The sequence below is a fragment of the Diorhabda carinulata genome, chromosome 7 (assembly GCF_026250575.1).
Source record: "Diorhabda carinulata isolate Delta chromosome 7, icDioCari1.1, whole genome shotgun sequence".
NCBI lineage: Eukaryota > Metazoa > Arthropoda > Insecta > Coleoptera > Chrysomelidae > Diorhabda > Diorhabda carinulata.
Window position 1 is genome coordinate 3177484 of NC_079466.1, and position 20985 is coordinate 3198468.

Consider the following 20985-nt stretch of genomic DNA (forward strand, 5'->3'; position numbering starts at 1 on the left):
ATAGATCAGGAAAATGTACTAAGCTATGGGTAACGTGAAAATACAATAAGAAGCATAAAGTAGCATAAAAAAGATAGACATCCACGTTTAAACAAGAAATTAGACAGGGCGTTACTCAATGAATACCCGTGTTCTAATATGCTATTAGAGAAAATAAAATAAAATGACAGGAGGAACTATTTTCAATGATAATCACCAATGTTTAGTGTTCGCACACGACTTAACTCTGTACAAGAACAAGAGGCTAAGGTTTTCATAGGAGGCTACAAAAATATTGTGTTCAAAATACAGAGCTTCATGGAGCATTCAGAAAAAGCTTTCCGGTACAAGAAGATGAAGAAACACAACCAGAAAAGAAGAATTCAATTGTTAGACCTACTTTTCCAAAAGAAGTTTCTACGGAAATTGGGACGAATAAAAGTACCCCTGCATTTAACTTCATCACTTCAAATACGTAATTCAAATGAGAAACAGAAGTAATAATGATATCTGAGCCAAGTTACATCCTATCAGCCTAATTCGAAATTATACAAAAAATTACTCCTTAGGAGACTAAAACATATTCAAAAAAACAAGAATAAGTATACTGTCATCTAACAGAAATTGAGGCAGTAAATCTAAGATATATATAGAGATATATCAAATCTAGTTGAAGAAAAGTTGAAGAAAAGCAAATCTGCTCTTGTTAAATTTACGAACAAACGAAACCCAAATATACTAGAAGGAATAAACGATTTGGGAATGACACTTGAAGCCTGGACTTCGCTGGAGATTACAAGTTAAAATGAATCGTGAGAACCTGATATAAAATAGATGTACTGGCTTCTAGGAAGAAACGCCAAATTATCTAAACTGCTTCTCTACAAATTAGAGTATCAAGGAATATCGTTGATATACCTGCCTTAACAGTGATTTCCAGAAGGACCTCGATGTAGAAACTGTTGACCAGACGAAAGGCAAATTCGTCAGTAGTTATGAACAACGTATACTACAACATGGGAACATTAAGGTAATCCAGCTTCTAGACAAAGCCAATTTAGTCAATAGGATCGTTCGAGTTAGTGTTGCTAAAATTATTTGACACAAGAGATAATTATGAATAGGACCTTAGCATTCAAGTTAGTTAACTTAGGGTTATAAAATGCTTATTTATTTGCACGATCCGATTATAATAACAGAGAAATACCATAATTTGGTATTTTCTCAAAAAATACAGTGCACAAAAAATGCTTAAATGCAGTTTGCGCAAATTTTGCACAACAATATGAGAATTGAATGTAATTTCGGAAATTGTTACTCTATAACATAAAAACAAATTAATATTGCCGATATAAATATAAAATTAGTACAATGAACTTTGATTCAAAACTTAATATAGTTTTTTTAAAGATACCAGAAGTGTTCTTTAACTTTATGTATAACGTAATCAATATCATCAATCAAATTTAATCTTTGTTTTGTTACGGTAGAAATCTCGAATAAATACAACAGTCCAAACGTTCCTTATCTTATTTAACACAAATAAATGAATTTATCTACATGTAGCGATAGCTCTATCAAGATAAATGTGCTTGCCTTCATATTAATAATTAATGACCCCTCTCATTACTTCGTTTACTTATATTAGTAAAGCTAACTTAGATAAACTGATCATTCTTTATACCTAAAGCCGATGGGATATCAACTTTGTAAGATATTTGTTGAAATAATTAGTAATTACAATAACTTAATTAGATAATGAGCATCAGCTCATATTTTATGTTTGGTACAGTGAAAATTTTTTTCTATTGAAAATACTAGCGAGGAAAAACTAATAGAAAATAATACAGTAGTATTAATAAGGCACAATAAATAAAATGATAAATCAACAGGAGAAATCCGTGCAAATAAAAATATTGTATTGTTATTGTTGAAATAGAAAAATTGGTAATAATGTATAGAACTTATTGATAAATAACCGTTTTATTTAATAATGGCGCTACATGAGCTTTCGGTATATTACATTGCTTCTTCAGTTTGGGAGCTTTTGACTTTCATAACCGTATTGTTTATAATATTATCTATTCTCACACATATTATTATGATTCTTCTATTTTATGTTCCAGTAGCATTCTTACTTCGGATAATTGTTCGTTTGAAAATGCTTCACCAACATTAACTGAAGATATACTCCCTTCAAAAGAAAAAAGATCATTATTTGTTTCAATATCAATTCATTTATTCGAGTACGCAGGTCTTTTTAAGAGTTTAAAAAATCTATAGTGGATCCAAAAACAAAAAAAAAAACATTTATCATCAACGGGTTGAACTCGGCCTCTGCAGTAGCCGTGTTGTCCAATTCGAAATGGAAATATGAATAATTTGTGTCAAAAAAATTATAAACAAGTCACAACGTTGTGACTCCATGCAAATATAATATGCAGATGTCCCTTGTTTAATTAAATTTAATTAAGTTCATTTGCATATTTTGTAAATAGCATACCATGTAGCGTACGAAGCAAAAAGCAAAATGAAGGAAAACATGGATGCTATTAATCGTTCAATTTTGAAAAAGTGACAATATTGATATAAAATGTAACAAGATAAACACTAAAATACCAAAATGGGAAAAATGTTTCGCGAAACAAAATCTGTGTAATTCATAAATTTTTTAAATTATACAATTAGTTTTTAACCCTGTGTTTTTTGGCACATATTAACCTTCTTTCTGTCTATTATACTATTTCTACTGTGGCTCTCTTTTGATATATCTTCTTAAATCATAATTTGTCGGTTATTTTTGATCTTTAGTACAATTATATTCCCAAAATACTGTAAATTTTATCGCTATTTAATGTATTATTGTATCTACTACTAAATCGTTTTACTAAATAGCTGATTTGGGATTCTGAATGTATGTTTCTTATCGCTCCCAGCATGCTTATTGTCACAATTTTCAACTTCTAGCTTCGTGCTTAATATTAATACTTCATATCATTCACATATCTTGTTGTATCTATTAATCGTTCTGTTATTCTTTCATTATTTTTTTTCTTCACAATACATTGACCTGCTATTGGAGCCTGCTATTTTTCATAATGTTCTTTTGAATCTTGGTTTTCTTTTCGTGACTAACAGTACTATTTATGCAGAGTTATCAATAGTTTCGTCCTATTTATTGTATACATACTTCTAATTAAAGTATTTCATATCAATATTTGTATATCAGCTATTTTTGATTAGACTATTTTTTATTTTTACAGAAGCTGTATTCCTTCTTGTTATAGTTTCAGATTTTTCAAAGTAATTCGTTCAAAATATACTTCCATAAAACCTCTTACTTTTATGTAATTCTATTCGATATAAAATTTGTTGGTTAATTTTAAATCTATTGTATGAAAAAATTATTTGCATTTAAGTGATACTTTTTTTTCTGTTGTATGACTTAAAAACAAATTTGGATAACAATACTGAGGAAATTATATTCCAAATAGAAAATACGTATCCAACTTAACAAATTGAACTAGATTTTTTCATTGTTTAAATTGTTTCAAAAAGTGGTATTAGAGCAATTTATATTCAAATAATTTTCAACATTTCTTGTTTTTCGTTAACATCAGCAGTACTTAAGAGAGATATCACATAACCACAATAGGGAGTGACAAAGAAATATGGGTTTTTATTGTGCGTCGACATACAATTGCATAATCTGCGGAATAATAGCTCCGCTTTCCCATTTTACATTTCAGGATTTATTTATTCTGTTCTGTGTTCTATGGAGGCCCCCTACTAACAATAAAAATGGGGAAAAGAATGCGGCGGGCTTTAGAACGTAGTCTATAGGCCAGAAAACATATAACAACTACTATATTAATGTAATCTACTTTTTCAATTTTGATTAAAGTCATTAGATGCTTCTAAATTATGCCCTGAAAAAAGAACCGATAGAATATAATTTTTTTGTTGGAAATATTTGTTTGTCTACATCTCACATCATTTCGTCCTATGGAATATTGCTAGCACTCTAAAATAGCAATATTGGAAGTAATTTATTGTTGATTTTATAGGGGAAAAACAAACTTTACAATCATGGACTCTTGAAGTCTTTTTATGTTTTGATGGAGTTCGAAGGTACAATAATATTCCCAAGCACATTATTTAGGAAACTATTGACGTAATGGTAATTCAATACTACTCTAAAACAAATAGAACAATAGAAATTTCTCATTAGTAGTACCTAAGTAATTGTATAAATTGATTATCTCAAAGAAAGGGAACTAAAATATTCGTGTTGTAAAGCCCCTTAAGTACGCCCACTGTTATATTTCGAAAATAAGAAAATTAATGAGTCCCTTACCTAATATGATTAATTATTATTTTCTAATTTCTACTTGTAGCTCACAGACTATTGGCTACGAGGTAAAATATTTAAAGAACATGGCGGTTCCATTCTCATGTTTTTTGACGGGTTGTTCGTAGGTATACATTTGACATGGGTCTGACGTAACTAGAATGGAAACAAAAATTGGGTTGCATTCATCAGATAAGTCACAGTCTGTGGGTCGAATGGGGTGACCGACAAAACCATCAGTCATGCGAGTCGACAGCATTTCTAATTAGGAACGAACACTTGCTTGAATCGTTGTAATGGTGGACGTTTTTTTTTTTAAATGTTGTTCTATTTTTAACGAATATTGTATTAAAAAACAATATAGTGTTGTTTGGAAAAAATTTTGAACGCAGTCGAAGGCACACATTAGACCATACTTAATTTCGTCTAGTGTCAAAAAGGCTATTAGTAATACAAAAAAGGATTAGAGAACATAGGTGAAAAATAGATTTAGAAAATGGGCCATAGAAATCGAACTTTGAAACAGTTGTAAATTATACTGAAGATTTTAATGAAGGTATAGAAGAAGAAATAATTATTTCATTAATTAAGAGGCTTAATTGAATCAAGCAAACACCTTAAAAATTAAGTTAGGAGACCACCCAAACATAAAAATAGGACTACTTAAGAATGTATAAGGTACTGTGATTACAAGAATTTTCAAAGCATCACAAGATAATCAATATCGATGGGTTGAAACTTTAGAATAATATAAAACATACGAGATGTGAATGAATTTTTTATAGCATTACTCACATTGTTTTTCAAAGAATATGTTCCATAAATTTAGAAGAAAAAAGTGCTAAAACAGCTCACTAAATATTGAAATATTCGTGAGAAATAATGAATTAGCTTTAATGACTGTTTACAAATGGGATGAACGATTTAGAAGTAGAAATGAGTCAGATAAAGACGTGAAAAGGCTGTTACTTTAACTCTTCATTCTACCTCTTCATTTTGTAGTTAATGATTGAAAACGACAGTGTCTATAGTCTTTTATCCAAAAATGTAAGAGAAATTTTTATCATTTGTCAACGGAATTCATAATTTTCATCAAAATGTTATTAGAAGCATTTATAAACTGAGTTTCCAATTTTGTCAAACCACACAAAAAGTTTCGCAAAAACGTATTTTCTTCTTACATCAATATTTCTTTTGTCTGACATCGCTTGCCACCTAAGCATTTTTACAAGTTTTGGTACAGAAAATAATCTGAAAAAAACGTTTCTCCTGAGTTTCAAGTATAAGAGAATAAATTGTAACAAAGATCGGCTTATTCTTCTACAATAACGAATGTATATGACCAGTTCTCGTTTACCTTTTTTATAAATAATTAATGAAGATGACACCTCTTGTGTCTGATGTGGAGTTGACACCCAATTTGAAGTTACTACGATATATGGACGGAAGAATTAATTCAAAATAGCATCACAAGTGGTATAACTTATGACGGAACTTAGAAGGAGGGGCTGTAACGTGAATATCACCAAATCCACTTTATTATGTCACGTTTGAAAACATTCAAGTAGAAATAAAAGTTATCAAAACGTATTTTGACTCAGTCCAATAACTTTCAAGTCTAATAGGTAACTTCTAGTTTACATCACTTGTTGATGGCAGATACTGACGACTCTTGCGTTTTTGCTATTCAAAAGCAGTGATTTTCAAAACTGATATAACATTAAATTCACTATTCATTTTGAATGGATAATCAGTAATTATTTCACATTAATAGTATTAGTGTCAATAAATGAAAATAATAATATAGAGAGAGCGATGTATGAGATCTTGTTCAAGTGGGACCGAACGGCCGGCAGAGAGAGAAAGAGCATCGGTATACCACATTCTATTTCTCTCTACTCTATTCTGAGTGGATCGAAATGACGTCAACTTTCAAGTAATAGGAATAGCAAAAGAGAAACAACAAGTTTTGAATTTATTGGCGAGTAGAGGAAAATAGAGTGATAAACCGAAACTCAAAAAACTAATTCAATATATGACGCCCATGAAATATATGATATGATCCTTAGAGAATTCTTAATCGTTCTCTGTGTTGGGATATACAAACATTAGTTAAAATTTTAAATGCAAGCCAGCTTTTCATCAATATTTAAGCAATCGCGTACAAAGGTACGAGTTTTATCAACCATTTTTGGATAGTTACAGTGAATGACGGTCCGTTTTCAGTTTCATCCGTGTTCATATACCCACATTTGAAAGCAGATCACCACTCATTTATGGGACGTAGCACATTCAGTATTTTCGTAACTCTTCTCGGTTTCTTTAATTGTTTTTACCCCGTGAAAAACTCGAAATAGTGTTGTCTCGATATTTTCCCATCAAGAAAATAGTTTTCTTGATGTGAGGATTAAAGCTTATCTACCTATTAGATTAATCAAATCACAAACATGATGAAAACTAACAATAGTGGTGTTTTCAGCCTCCAAAAACTCACTCTCCTAATTGCAATAAAAATAATATGTGAACATTTTTCTTCTTTAGGGTTGTTTTTTTGCTTGAATTTTTTGAAATTTGTTGAGCTGAACAACTATTATCCATTCTTTGTATTCAGCTCTTGGAAACCCTTTTTTTTATTCCTTTGCTTGTTCCAGATATTTCAATTTTTATCTTAAGTTCAATGATTTCTGAATATTTAAACAAATGTATACAATTTGAAGAAATATACATGATTTAAATTTATTTATACTAAAACGTGATATAACTTAATTGTATTCTTACTTTATTATCACTTTATTATTTATTTTTTCTTGGTTATAATTCGATTTTTTATTGATCCATTACTCTTATATTTGTTTTTTTTTGTAGATTTGAATAAAATTATTTCAGCTTTGTACTTTCTCTATGTAATTTTAGAAATACTCCTATTTTTGGTAAACACTAAATTATATTAGAATAAACCACTAAAACTTTTCTTATTCCCATATTTCAAAAATTATTTTCACAAACTTTCACATAATATTTATAATTTATTTCTAAGGTTGCATTCATTGAAATTTATTTACAAGCTTCCTCGCAAGTTTTAACGTGAAATAAATTGCAAATTTCACAATAAATTCAACTTTATGAAATAATTTGATTAATTACTAATTTAAAAATATTGGGAATTTTCATTGTAATAATAAGAGTTCAATTGCACATTTTAACATTAATGCTAGATATTCAATATTTCTAGATTAGTATAGGTAGGAATAATGAATTACACTTAAATCCTATTCGAGTTTGAAACTTGACTCAAGAATAATATGGAAAATCATAATAACAAACATTCTATTAATATAATAAATTGTAGCTCCTATCAAAATTATGTAAGTAACGGTCTAAAATACCAAACGAACTATTAGTCACTTTGAGGTGGATGTTTTGTATTATATATGTAAAATATCGAAATTATTTTTAGCTCAATTTATTATTACAGATATCAGAATTCACGTTATAGAAATACAAACTAGTCATTTATGTTTTTCAAACGTTCTCTCTGATCGTTTGAAACAAATGACGCATCAATACTTTTGCAAGTTACTTAGAAATAAATTAGATGCAAATTCGATGTCTATTTATATTACTGACAAACGAGTTTATATAAATACAGGGTATAGATTGTTGCTAACAAGTTTTTGTTGTTACGAAATAGTCATTGTATCCATGTTTACACTGGTAAACATTCAACAACACCAACATTGTTGCTTTTCTTACTTGACTAACACAATTTTTTTGGAAATACTCTTTTTTTATATCATTCGTTGGTTTATTAACTTTTTTGGTGGTTGTGTTTTATCCTCGCATTCTTTTCGGGATTGACTATTTTAATACTGGAAAGTATGACTCGCGTGATAGTTTCTGAAATTCAGAGTCAGGTATCCAATTTCATCTTCACTAAAGAAGTTTGTCTTGTATTACAGTAACCCATGGCAATATTCATAAGTTGTAATTGACATATCACTGAATCAGCACTAATTTTTATTATTTCATAAATAAGTAGAGGCGTGCCTGGATTATAAGGTGAATATATATATAGTTTCAGTTTAGAAGAAAAAATATTGGAACACCGATTTCAATTCAATTCAACAGGATAAGTGTCTAGAATTCGAAAGATACGGTAGACTCCACTCTTCATAAGATATAGCGCCTTTCCCTACGTTGTTTTTTAGATTTGAACAGTGAATACTTTCAATATTAATCAATAAAGCCACACTAAGGTTGGTAGCCCTATATTTCGATTCAAAATCATATTTATTATCCTCCAAGAGTGTATGGTATTTGTGCCAGATATTGCAGACCTATTCTAACTATTCAGATAGTTAGAATAGGTCAGTCCAGACCAAATGAAGTATGAAGTAAGTGAACTTATAATTGTTGTGGAACCGTACAAAACTTATTTTATATACAGTTATAGCAAGTCCAAGTATTCAAACTAATACAACCTCGATATATTTAGATTGATTTGATTTACATTTACATATTCATGCTTTCGAAAGAGTCTGTTTCTAAATATACTTTGATGTCCACAATCAGAATTTTCAACCAAAGTGATGTAACAAGAGAAAACGGGGAGTGACCAGAGCAAATAAACTGCGGAAAAAGCGTGAAAATAGTAGAGTGGTAGTAAAAGGTATAAAACTTTCTGAATAATATTTGTGAAACTGACATTATTCCACCAAATTAGTTGTAGTCCACTTTTGCGGTAATTACGGAAAAGCAAAACGCAACATAATGCAAAATTCAGAATTATGTATAAGCCTTATGAGCAACGTATTAAAACTATTTTTAAGAATAATCTAAAGTGTATAAAAAATTTGGTATCCGATATGGATGAGGTACGCGTAAAGCATTTTTTTGTAAATGCTGGTTTGAAGATGAAGGTATATCAATCACGAAGTTTAAATATGTCGATTCCGAATATTCTATAGAGTGATAAAATGGTAGAAATTTTCAAAAGTCACCTTTAACTGATGAAGGTTTACGTATTATTAGATACTAATATTCACTGACATAGGGCCGAGCTCTTTCGACGAACTATAGAAATTCATAAATCATCTGCTAGAATTACGGACTAAACCTAAATACAAAGAAGACTTAACATATGGTCCTAAAAATACCCTAACCAAGAACAATTTTTATAAAACTTAACACAATCCTTCGCAGTCATGATCTTAACCTTGAGCTGCATATAAGAATTAGAGACATAACTTCACTCTTAAGAACATCGATGTTAGAACATCAATATTTTGTGAAATATCGATGTTTTTTAGCAGAGATAGTCACTAAAGAATAATCTATATTTCATTTCAATAGAAAATAAGTATATATTTAATTTTTGGAAACATAATTCAAGCGGTTTATCTCCTGGGTGATAGTAGCGCCAGCTTTCGAGAAAACCACTCACTGGATTCCTAAGTTGCAGCAATAGGAGAATGGGTCTTAGCTGGGAAATAACCCCTTTATGTCATACCATATCTTCAATGCATTTTCGTTTATAAGAGCAACAGTAGATAACAGCTGAATGCTCAATGATTCGGGAAATGAACTACCAAACTATTTCGAGTTGTAGTAAATAAAGCTATAATAGTTAATAGGATAGCCAACATAGAAGCTAACGATCGATAAGTGTCTCGCGCGCGAAGAAAAACAAATACATTTGCTTTTAGTCTTTGAAATATAAAAGAAATTTGTTTTGTTTGGAGCCCGGACATTTGAACATGTTAAAATATCTCAGCACTATACATCCTCACAAAATGTTTGAAAGTTTGGATGTAGACACCAAAGTTTAGGACAAAAATTTCGGCTAGAAACTGTACAAAAAAGGTATAGCTAATGAAGTGGTCCCTGTAACTTTATATTGAAATATTTTTATTTTACCTAAGTACCCAGATCTCTAAATGAAAATGATTAATCAAATTGTTTAAGAAACCATTATAGTGGTAGATATTAATTTAGAAACGATTGATAATTTAATAATGATAAGTCCTTACGAGAAGGAAAATGATTAAATAATTTACAGCACTATCAAATCTCATCGCGTCACAATTTATCACCGGAATGCTTATTTAATAGCGAAGTCGAGCATAGTCGGATCCGTACGATGGCGATACGAGTGCATCCTTGCTACATAAATTTTGCTCAACAAGTTGGCTATATACACCGTGCCACGGCGGTTATATTGTTATTACCCGTGCTTATGGTTGCCAACAGATGTAAATTCCAACTCTATTAGTTTAATCGTTCCTCTTTACAACCGTACCAAACATAATATTTACGCCTTTTGAATTTTGCACATCATTGAGTTTAATAGAATGGCGAATAAGTTTTTAATTCTTATGTCATGATGTTTCCGTTGATCAAGACTCTACGTTATTAATTTCAGAATTTGTTACACGGTTGGATGTTGTCAGGTGAATTTATTACTCTATGAATATCAACTAACAAATTATAATAATAGAAAACGTGACCTAAGTTACGGTTGGAACGAAAAGTTTTTACAAAAGCAAGTCAGTGTCTTGGACGATGATGTCGAAGTAAACAAACAAAATTGCTAATAAAAACTTTCTTTTAACTTTCTAGATATACTATACTGTTTAGACTAATCCGTACTAGTTTATTCTAGAATGTGCGTGCGTATTTATATTAGGTACAACTAATTTGTACTGGGCTAACTGTACTAGTTGATCCTATCGCGTATAGGAAAAACTAGTTTGTCCTGAAATTGGGTTTGGCCGGTAACATAAGTTGATGGGCGACAAAGTCATTTCGGTTTTCTAGTATAAATAATAGCAAATAATAGTTTTTACAAAATTATATAATGTCCGTTTTGTTCAATGACCTTTTGCCATCTTTCTTTCAGCCTCATGATTTCGCTGTCATAAAATTTCTGGCCCTTATCAACAAAAAACTGAACCAGGTGCTATTGAAGGACATCGTCATTTGTGAAAGTTTGACCATTCAAAGAATTTTGCAAACTTCAAAATAAATGGTAATCAGATGGTGCCAGATCAGGGCTGTGTACAGGATGTGGCATCACTTCCCAGCCAAGCTCCAATAGTTTGCTACCAGTTGCCAAAGATGTGTGAAGCCATGTATTATCGTGGTGGAACACTAAATCTTTATAATTTGACAATTCTGGCCGTTTTCCTCTGGTTGCTCTATCCAGTTTCTTCAATTATTGAGAGTAAACATCAGAATTGATCATTTGGTCCCTTGGAAGCAACTCAAAAACACACCCCCAGCAAACTGACGGCATGAGCATTTTTGTTGTTTTAATCTTTCGATGTTTGTTCCATGATCGATTTCAAACTAAAAGAATTTCTTTCAATTTGCGAGAGACGCAAATATCAATCTTCTCAACAAGCCGAAGACATTTTAAGTGTTTTTCAATTGTCGTGTGCGATACATGTAGCCTCTTCGCAACTTTTCGAACAGTTATATATGACGATCCTCTTCCATTATGATTTTGATTTGGTCATCATCAACTTCACTAGGCCGACAAGCACGTTGCTGATCTCTAAGGGAACAATCTCCAGAGCGGAATTTTTTTTTGTGAGCCACTGCAGCTTTTTTCTCTCAACGGAAATAAAAAAGTAAAATATGCCGAAAATGTTCGTTCCTGCACTCCATTTAAAATTAACCCACAACTAATAGCTTTAATAAAAATCACGAACTACATGCTGCTAAAGTTACGTCAACGTGATCAGTATTACGTGACAAACGGCAAAGTACAATACTAACATATATAAGTTATTCAAAAAATGAAGCGAGGCTCTCTATCAGTAAAAAGCGAAAGAGTACTTAGTTGCCAGCTATATACTAGTTAATAATTATGGCGAACGCGCCGGTTATAAGTAGTATAATCATTTTTAAAGTTTTAATCTAAATAAGGAGTGATGAATAAACTATTTTTCGTATATACCCCATTCCATGAATAGATAAATATTTTTTGTAAATGTACGAATAGCCACTAATTCAAGAATTTTGTGATTTTGAAAAGATCAGAGCCAAGAGAACAAAAACATTGTCAAACGTGACGTTTTATAACTTAGGTACCCAATAGCGAGAATATTTAAAGGCTAGAAAAACTCAAACACAAAATTGAATTTAGAATTAATAAGTAAATAGTGGAAAAGTTAATAATGATTTGTAAAAAGAGGTTTTTGAAAAGAATGAGATAGTATTTCAGGTGACATTGTTGGTAAGTTGAGTATATTGAGAAAAACATGAGCAACTATTCAGATAAGAATTAACAACATAAATGAAATGAATTCGCTTTTCACATTGATGTAGTTTATATGGTTATATAGAATAATTCTGGTCAAAGTACAAACATCATTACTATGGAAAGAATTAATCTTCTATACATACTTAAATATCGATTGAACTCCATACATCTTAATTAGGCATTCTATTTAAAAGTCCAGTACCTTCAACATTGGTTAAATAAGCGCTCCACGCTTTCACTTTCAATATAAAAAAAGATTTTGATTGTTGTTTACTAGGAAATCAATTTAAATTCAATAATAACGGACAGAGAATACTTAAATAATTTCATTGCGTGCTATTATTATTGAAATTTTTCATAGTCAAAAGAAAATTATATGAATTTAATGGAAAATTATAGTGCTTATTTCAATAAATCATTGTGGCTAGATGAGCTTTTTCAATCAAAGTAGAATATGAGAGAAAATATTTCAAGTAATTGTTTTGATTTCCAAAGAAATTCTGTCAAAGTTGTTCATATCAGACTACATACTCGATCATTGAGACTGAATATATTCTCGATTGAGAATTTTCTTTTCTATTCTATATAATGACAAATTGAAGGGGCAAAATAGTTGAAATATGACCTTATAGTAATTCTGAATGAAATTATTGAATACCAGTGTTATTTCTTAATAATCAATTAAATACGTTTAAAGTTTATTATAAGGAAAATAAAATCTATTCACATATAAAATAGTACTACCAAACTTACGAAATTTACTTCTCCGATACTTACACTACAACTACTTACACAGTACTGATACCAAAAAGTTGTAGTAAAATAACTCACAGAATCTAACAAGGTAATAAAAGGTACCTTAATAAAACAGCAAGAGATCTATTGTGCGTATTTCAAACTAAATTATCATCATCTTTATTCGAAAAATATTCTCGTTTCCCACAAATATTAATATAATCTCAGTTCCTGACATCCATAATTTTTCAAACCAAAGATATATTAAATTACAACGATGAAAGTAACAGTAATAAATGAGTATAATAAGTTTTTGCCCTAAAAACAGTGTTAATGGTAAAAATAGCATTATATTAGCTTTACCGGACCCCCCGGTGGAAAGGACAGTTTTATGTTAAATTGAGACATTCAAAGACGACGAACGGTTATGCAAAATTCAACCAGAAGTTCGAAGGAATGTCATAAATTTACTGAAATAATAAATGTCAACCTCCTGACTTTACAAGGTCGGTGACTGAATAACTAGATCACCTTTCGCAAAATGTTTTATAACGATGCAAGTTTTCTCGGTAGTTTTAGCTGAATCCTATTGAACCTGTCACTCTCTGTGGCATGGATAATAAAGAAACTTTCTAAGGGATTTTCAAGAGTTACCGCATAACGAATTTCATGAAATTTATAACGCAATGATATTTCCTAATCAGTGGCAAGTATATCATCGAATTTAATTATAAATTTATGAGTAATGAAGAAAACATTTAAATCAAAACAAACAATTGAATGAAAAACATACCGAGGTTTTCTAGGTATTTTAGAAGCAAAAAAAGTACTGTCAACTTCTGCATTACAATAAAATTGCAATCAATAGATCAATTGAACACTGTATGGAAAAAATTTTTCTCCAAATAAATTCTAGATAATAAAAGTGATAAGTGACCATTTTACGAATATTTTTGAAGTGAATGTATAACACAAGAATATAACATTTTATATCGAAACTATGAGAAACTATCTGGTAGTGAAACATATTAATTAAAAAGTTCATCGAACGCTGTTACTATTATTTTACATAATTGAATATTAACTTACCAAACTGACTCCTCATCCAAGGATAAAGAGGACTAGGTAGCGCAGAAGCCGTGTTGTTTGGTGGCTGCTGTCCAGGCTGAGGTTGTTGTTGAAGAGGAGGTTGATGTGGAGAGGGTTGATGCATATTCGCATTTTGTGGTGCTCCATACATCATATGTTGCTGCTGATGATGCGCCTGCGGATGATGTTGCGCATGCTGCTCCTGCATATGATGTCCCATGTGTTGAGTATTCATACTTTGTGCACTGTCTAAAGGTGGACTACCAGTGGGGCCTAGCACCCCATTTTGGGTCACCGATGCCGCTTGCAATTTACAACTAGCATACACAATTGGTGTTTGATGTCCATTTGGAGGTCCCGTTGTCGCTGACATATGCATATTAGTGGGACTATCCGGCCTATATTGACCATCCATTTGCTGCTGTTGTGCGTTGTAATAACCGGCGTTTCTGATATCCATTCTATCGTACGGTGGAAACCTAGGATATGGCATTCCTTGAGGAGGCTGACCCGCTGTAGGAGGACCGCCATAATGGTGAGGAGGTATTCCTTGTCGTAAGCCGACAACCGAAGGATCACCCGAGCACGAGTTCGGATCGCCTTGGACTGGTCCACCACTTTGAGCCACTTGTACTGCGGCAGCGTAATGCTGATGTTGATGTTCAGCAGATACAACACCACCATTTCTCATGTCTGGCATATAATTATTAAAGTAAGAACTCATGCTAATTTTTATTAATCACAGCAAGTATTCGACACCGAGTTGGGTTTCACTACAATAACATTAATCACTGGAGCTGCATTTTTTCATCGCCACCACCGTTTTACGCACCTAAATTTAACACTGTTTATTCACTTTTCTGCCTTGTTTACTTCATCCGATGTATAAGATAAACTTCATGTACTCCTGTAACAAAACAAACTACATTAGGGTACACTCAATGTATCGTATTAAGAGACAATATACAAATAAATTGTTTATTTATTTCACTCGAGACCCAATACGAAATCATATTCATGTTTGGTGATGGTAAACAATGTTATTCGGGGCTGAGATTGTGAATGAATAAATTTCTGGAAGTTTTAGGCTAACAAAATGAGTGACACATGTAAACCCAGACATTTCATCATTAAGTTTCACGCATCATGTACACATGTGGTCGCGGAATGCAATGATTGCTCCCAGTTAGCCATGCTTCTTTCCGATTCTGACAAAGTTTATAGATCCGGATTTTTCTAAAATACCACACAATTATATGATCTATTTAATACAACGTAGATCAAACAGACTACGATTTAATTTGATAAATATAACAATTTGATTCAATTTCAGACCCAATTAAACAACTGTACGTTATGATAAAAATTGAGTATGTTAACATATGTCAAGTTGAGATTATTAAAACATATACCAATTTACAGAGTGATCCACTAGAAATTTTTAAGTCTAATAATTTCAATAAGGATTACACTCTACCAATCTTGAATATTTAATTTTTGTTATACCAGTCGATGTAAAGCTTTTGGTTTCGACTGATATTCTACTTGTTTTTTGTGTGCTTTTCATTTTTAATATGACATTGCATTGATTTTCAATACAAATATAAAAAAAGCATTACAAAGATTTTAAGCCTGGCAACAATATATTGTGTTTGTAAGGTTAAGACTAAAGTATTGCACTAAAATTTTGTTTGACAATCGTATAAATGAGTCCTTGTTAAGATTTAAAGTTGAATTCGAAAGTGGCCATATCAGCTGGACGACGAAATGTGTTTGGTATGGCTAAAAACTTTGGCACATAGCGATATTATCCAGAAAGTTTACCAAATGATGCTAGACGACCTCATTTGCCATATACTGCCTGAAGAATTATGCATGCGTAAGCTAACCTCATATTGACTGCCGCGTTTGCTCACTTTGGATGAAAAGCACATTAGAATGAACATGTCAAAGAGGTAAAATAATAACAGGAGTATGACGCATCGTTGCAAAAAAGCAACCGTATTTTAAAACAAAAATAGAGAGTTTTTCCATCAGGACACACTTTGCGTAAATATATTAATCTATAGATCACCTACATCATTAATATCGAAATAGAAATAAAATCAAAATAGAAAGTTGTTTTAACAATAAAAATTAATTTTCTCTTACTTTTTACTTCTCAAAAATATATAGTTGTAATCAGTTAAATTAATCGTAGTTTCAATAAAATATTAAATATTAAATAATAAAAATTATAAGGTACTAGATATATTACTTCTTTTGGTTTTAGTTGTTCTAGATTTTAGTTTAGTGGAATATTTGGATAATGTATAATATCCTTTATAACTTAAATTAATATCATATTAATGAAATAATTGAATGATTGTTGGGATTCTATAAGGGCTATCCTAGCTCGGAGATAATCGTAAATAGATTTTTGTTTAAAATGCGTACTATAAAATAAATTAGATTGAGTTATCCTCGAAAAATAAATACATATATGTTATTGAGTTGTTTTCAGAATAATTTTGTTATACGAGAATTATTTTTAAAATAAGAAGCGAGGACGCATGGTGCCACCGTTGGCCACTCTTTCCCATGTTCTTACTGCTCCACTATTAAGTCTTTGACGGTGTTGGATGTTGGGTTGAACTGCTTAGATTGTTAATTAGTAGAAAAGTTTCCCTTTACAACATTTTGTTGAAGTTTATGATGAGAGTACAATTAATGATAGACAAAAAAAATTAATGGGGACATTTGCGTGCAGCATATGTATCAAATAATTAAGGAATTTATTTGTGGAAAGCGCTTGGGAACGAGCTAAAAGAAATTGTTACTAATTAAACTAAAACGATTTACGCAATGCACGCTATTGGAGTTCTGAAACATTGATGTTATTATTGGTTATACTGTAACGTTACATAGCCTATAGCGTTTACATATGATTAATGTCTTTAAGAGTTTTTACCTAGTCTAAAGCGATAAGTCCTATAACACACGGAATGACCTTAATTAATGTTTGTTCTCAAATAAGTACTTTTAAATGAATTACCTCACTTCTTAACACGCTTAAATCAGCTTCACTTCTATGTGGGTTTGTTTGTAACTCTTCTTTGGACTAAGAGCACATGCTTTATTTAATAAAAATTTCGTTCGACAGAGGAATCGAACCTCCAATCTCCGTATTGGAATTTGGACAACCTTGCCAACTACACAGTTTCGGCTCAATATAAATGTCGACGAGATGTAGGTATATATGCAGCGAAGCCATTATACGAGGAAGTAATCAATTTGATAAATATATTTGAAAATAATTGAAAAAACTTTTCCATACCATACGAAAAATGAATGAAAAATACTAATATTATTGTTGTTTCATATTTCTCGTACATACAGCGCCCGACGTCTTTTTTTCACAATATTAGTAGTATTTTTCATTCATTATTATTTTGAGCCAATTTTGAATATTATTTTGAACTCTTCACTTAGATGTGCTTCGAAAGCGCGTTTTTCATTATTTTTAAAGATTGTATTTATTTATTTGATATTTAATCTCGAAAGTGTAAAGAACATCAAATTTATATAATATTAATCCTCGTCGGCTCTTTGCAAGGAGTTGAAATTCATCATTATGACAGGTAGTGTGTGAATGTTGACTTTCTATTTAATTTCATGGAATTGTCAACTGATTCGAAGTTTTTCAAATATTGTCGTTCCTGTTAGTTTTATTTCCAAGTTTGGAGACTTAAATTTTAAATTGATATTTAAATTTTAAATCAAAAAACTTGCTTGAATTTGGTATATTATAATTACAAAATTATATATGATCCTTTTCACTAATTTTATCGAACTAAGTTTGCTATGTAATGGATTGTGAAGTTGGTCAATATATATATTTCTTACATCTTCCTGAAAAATTTCTATAAAAAACAACTCAAGAAGATTCTATTTTTTAAAATAGATGCACTGAAATATTTCCAAGGGATTGGCTTTTGCTTATGAAAAACGAAAAAATTTCAATAGGAAAAAAGTCATTGCAATCACCCACCCAAGAGAGTTTCGGGCTTCAGTCTCCGACACTCGATTTGTCAAACTAAAAGGTTCCGCACTCACACACATGTAATTCGTTAACCACAACCAGCCAACGTGACGCCGCCATCATGCCATCAAGCTTTTGCTTTTTGCTAAACCTATATTTTTTACCACGGACATGTTTTGATGTACTCTCTGTCTTTGTTTTTTAATGTCACAGATTTATGAGTCATTGCAGCATCGGACTTGTAAACGATTCTATACCGACATAGCATTTTCACAAACATTTTTTCCATTCCTTCATTACTAAACATTTCCTATTTCGCGAATACTTTATTAAGTGATTTATTCGTAACCTGAAGATGAGATGGTTCCTAATTATAATTTTAACAGCATTGAGGATTTTCCGGTGTTAACTATACTTTATTGAACATAATGTCAACAACAAAATTTTCTCATTTAAGTTCGATTAGGGTTACCAACAATTAACAAACGAACGAAATTTGCGGAGTACCTGATAATGTCTGTACTTGAGCCTGAAAACATGGATGCTGTGATTAATATAATTAAACAAACTTTGAGATTTAGGCATATTTGAGCATTAATATCTCGCATGAACCAATGCACAACGAAGGCTTCCTTTAACTGATGCATAGAAATGTTGAAAAAGTGGAAGCTCTTACAAGTAAACTACCATGGATCTACACGTAGGAACCTGAATTGAAACAGCAATCTTTCAAGACGAGCTAAATCAAAAAAATTTGTTCGCGCATTGCCTGTTATGTCACGAAAAGAGGGTTAGAACGACAAAATATGACCAACTCCAATAGTACACTATCATTGTTTGCTAGAAGACGTTCAGAAAACGTTAGAACAAATGGAAATTATTATTACTCTCAATGGAGAATGTTTTGAATAACTATAAAATTACCTTCGATCATAAATAATTTTTTTTATTGGGGCAGAAATATAACCCTCGCAATAGCTTATAACTACCCTACTTTATCTACGATTATAATCAATTTACAAGAACTGAGAATATAATAATGTAATGAAAACACTTGTCTTGAATACGAAAAAAAGATATTTCTGAATCTGATAGGTAGGTAAAACATGTTAAGATGGAAGAGTCTTCTAAATAAATTGAGATTGTACGGTTTGTCCCCAGGGCTTCATCACCTACTCTCTTTTTCATGTACATCAACGACCTACTCGATCTATAGCTTCGTGGACGATAGCACACTGGTGTGGTCGTTCGAATCGACCGCCGCAATAAACCTCCATCAATTCAGATCTTGAAAACGTTCTGAAAAGAACGGAAACAATCTGATTGAGTTGATTGCAGGAAAGACTCAGACTGCAGCTTATAATTTGGTCCTATTTGGACATAAAATATTACCAGCCTCGCAAACTCGCCTGTCAAGTGTTGAGTTTAGGAGCAATATGTCCTGGCATAGCCACGTGTCTGAATTAGCTAAGGCAGCTTCACAAAAATTTACCTGTTCTACAAGGTCCAGATTCGTCCATTTTTGCTTGCATATTTGGAGCTCGGTTCCCAAGCTTACACTAAGAATCTTCGCCAGCCTGATTATGTTTTACCTATACTACCACGGCAGATGTTCTTCCGATCTGTTCAATATAATGCTACCTAAAGCATTATACATACAAGACCTACTCGACGGCAGACGTTGCTCATGAGCACCGAGTTCGCCTACAGACATCCAGAATGTCAATTTATCGGGCCTCCTTTTTTTTTGGAGAAGTGGAAGCCTGTGGAATTAGCTACCAAAGCACGTCTTTCCAGACAACGTACAGATGTTTAAGATCATATACCCAGGCATCTCCACATGGCACCCGAAATACAGGAGTGTAGTAGGGTTAATCCTCTTGTGCTTGCTTTTCCCATAAAAAACTTAGCACTTTATACGGTTAATTATTCATATTCCTATTAGTTTATTACACAGTGCATTCGCACAGTTACTGTGGTATTAGAAAACGAGTTTTGTTCCAAAGACTAGCTCAAGGTTTGAATTCATTATATAAGAAAGAGTACTAATTGATAATAGAAAGAAAGAAAAAATTGGATTCCGAAAAGGTACCTTTTATGAAACAAAATATTCGATAGTATTCAATACAATTGTAACTAAAAACGAAATAAACATAAACATAAAATTATTGATCATAGAAAGTGATAAAGTTGATTTTCTACCATCTAAATCATGATATTTTTAAGTCACAATTCATAATTGGAGTGAGATCGATCACTAAAGTTCCTATTGATTAAATTGAACGTTTATCTTATTATAAAGCCAATATATACAGTTAAATAGAAGCATGAAATTATTTTCAAGTATGTAATGATACTGGGCTGATCCATTCCTGAAACAGAAAACAGAAAGAAATGGAAGACACATGAGCGAGGATGTGCAAATGAGATTTGAAACCACGATTTTCGTTGTTTTATTATTACTGTCATGTTATAATTTCAAATACACACATGAAAACTGAACTGTCATAGTAACGAAAAACGAAAAATTTAGGATGAAACGAA

General features: G+C 31.5%; 1 protein-coding gene across 4 annotated transcripts in view; it reads right to left on the bottom strand.

Moving 5' to 3' along the window:
• Window positions 1-20985, bottom strand: part of LOC130896290 (homeotic protein antennapedia-like) — a 414695-nt gene that overhangs the window by 12655 nt on the left and 381055 nt on the right. For all 4 annotated transcript variants that reach the window (XM_057804282.1, XM_057804283.1, XM_057804284.1 and 1 more), the window contains one exon: window positions 14421-15327. In XM_057804282.1, coding sequence (XP_057660265.1) covers window positions 14421-15144 — 724 coding nt within the window. In that variant the 5' untranslated portion in view covers window positions 15145-15327. The remainder of the gene's footprint in view (window positions 1-14420; window positions 15328-20985) is intronic.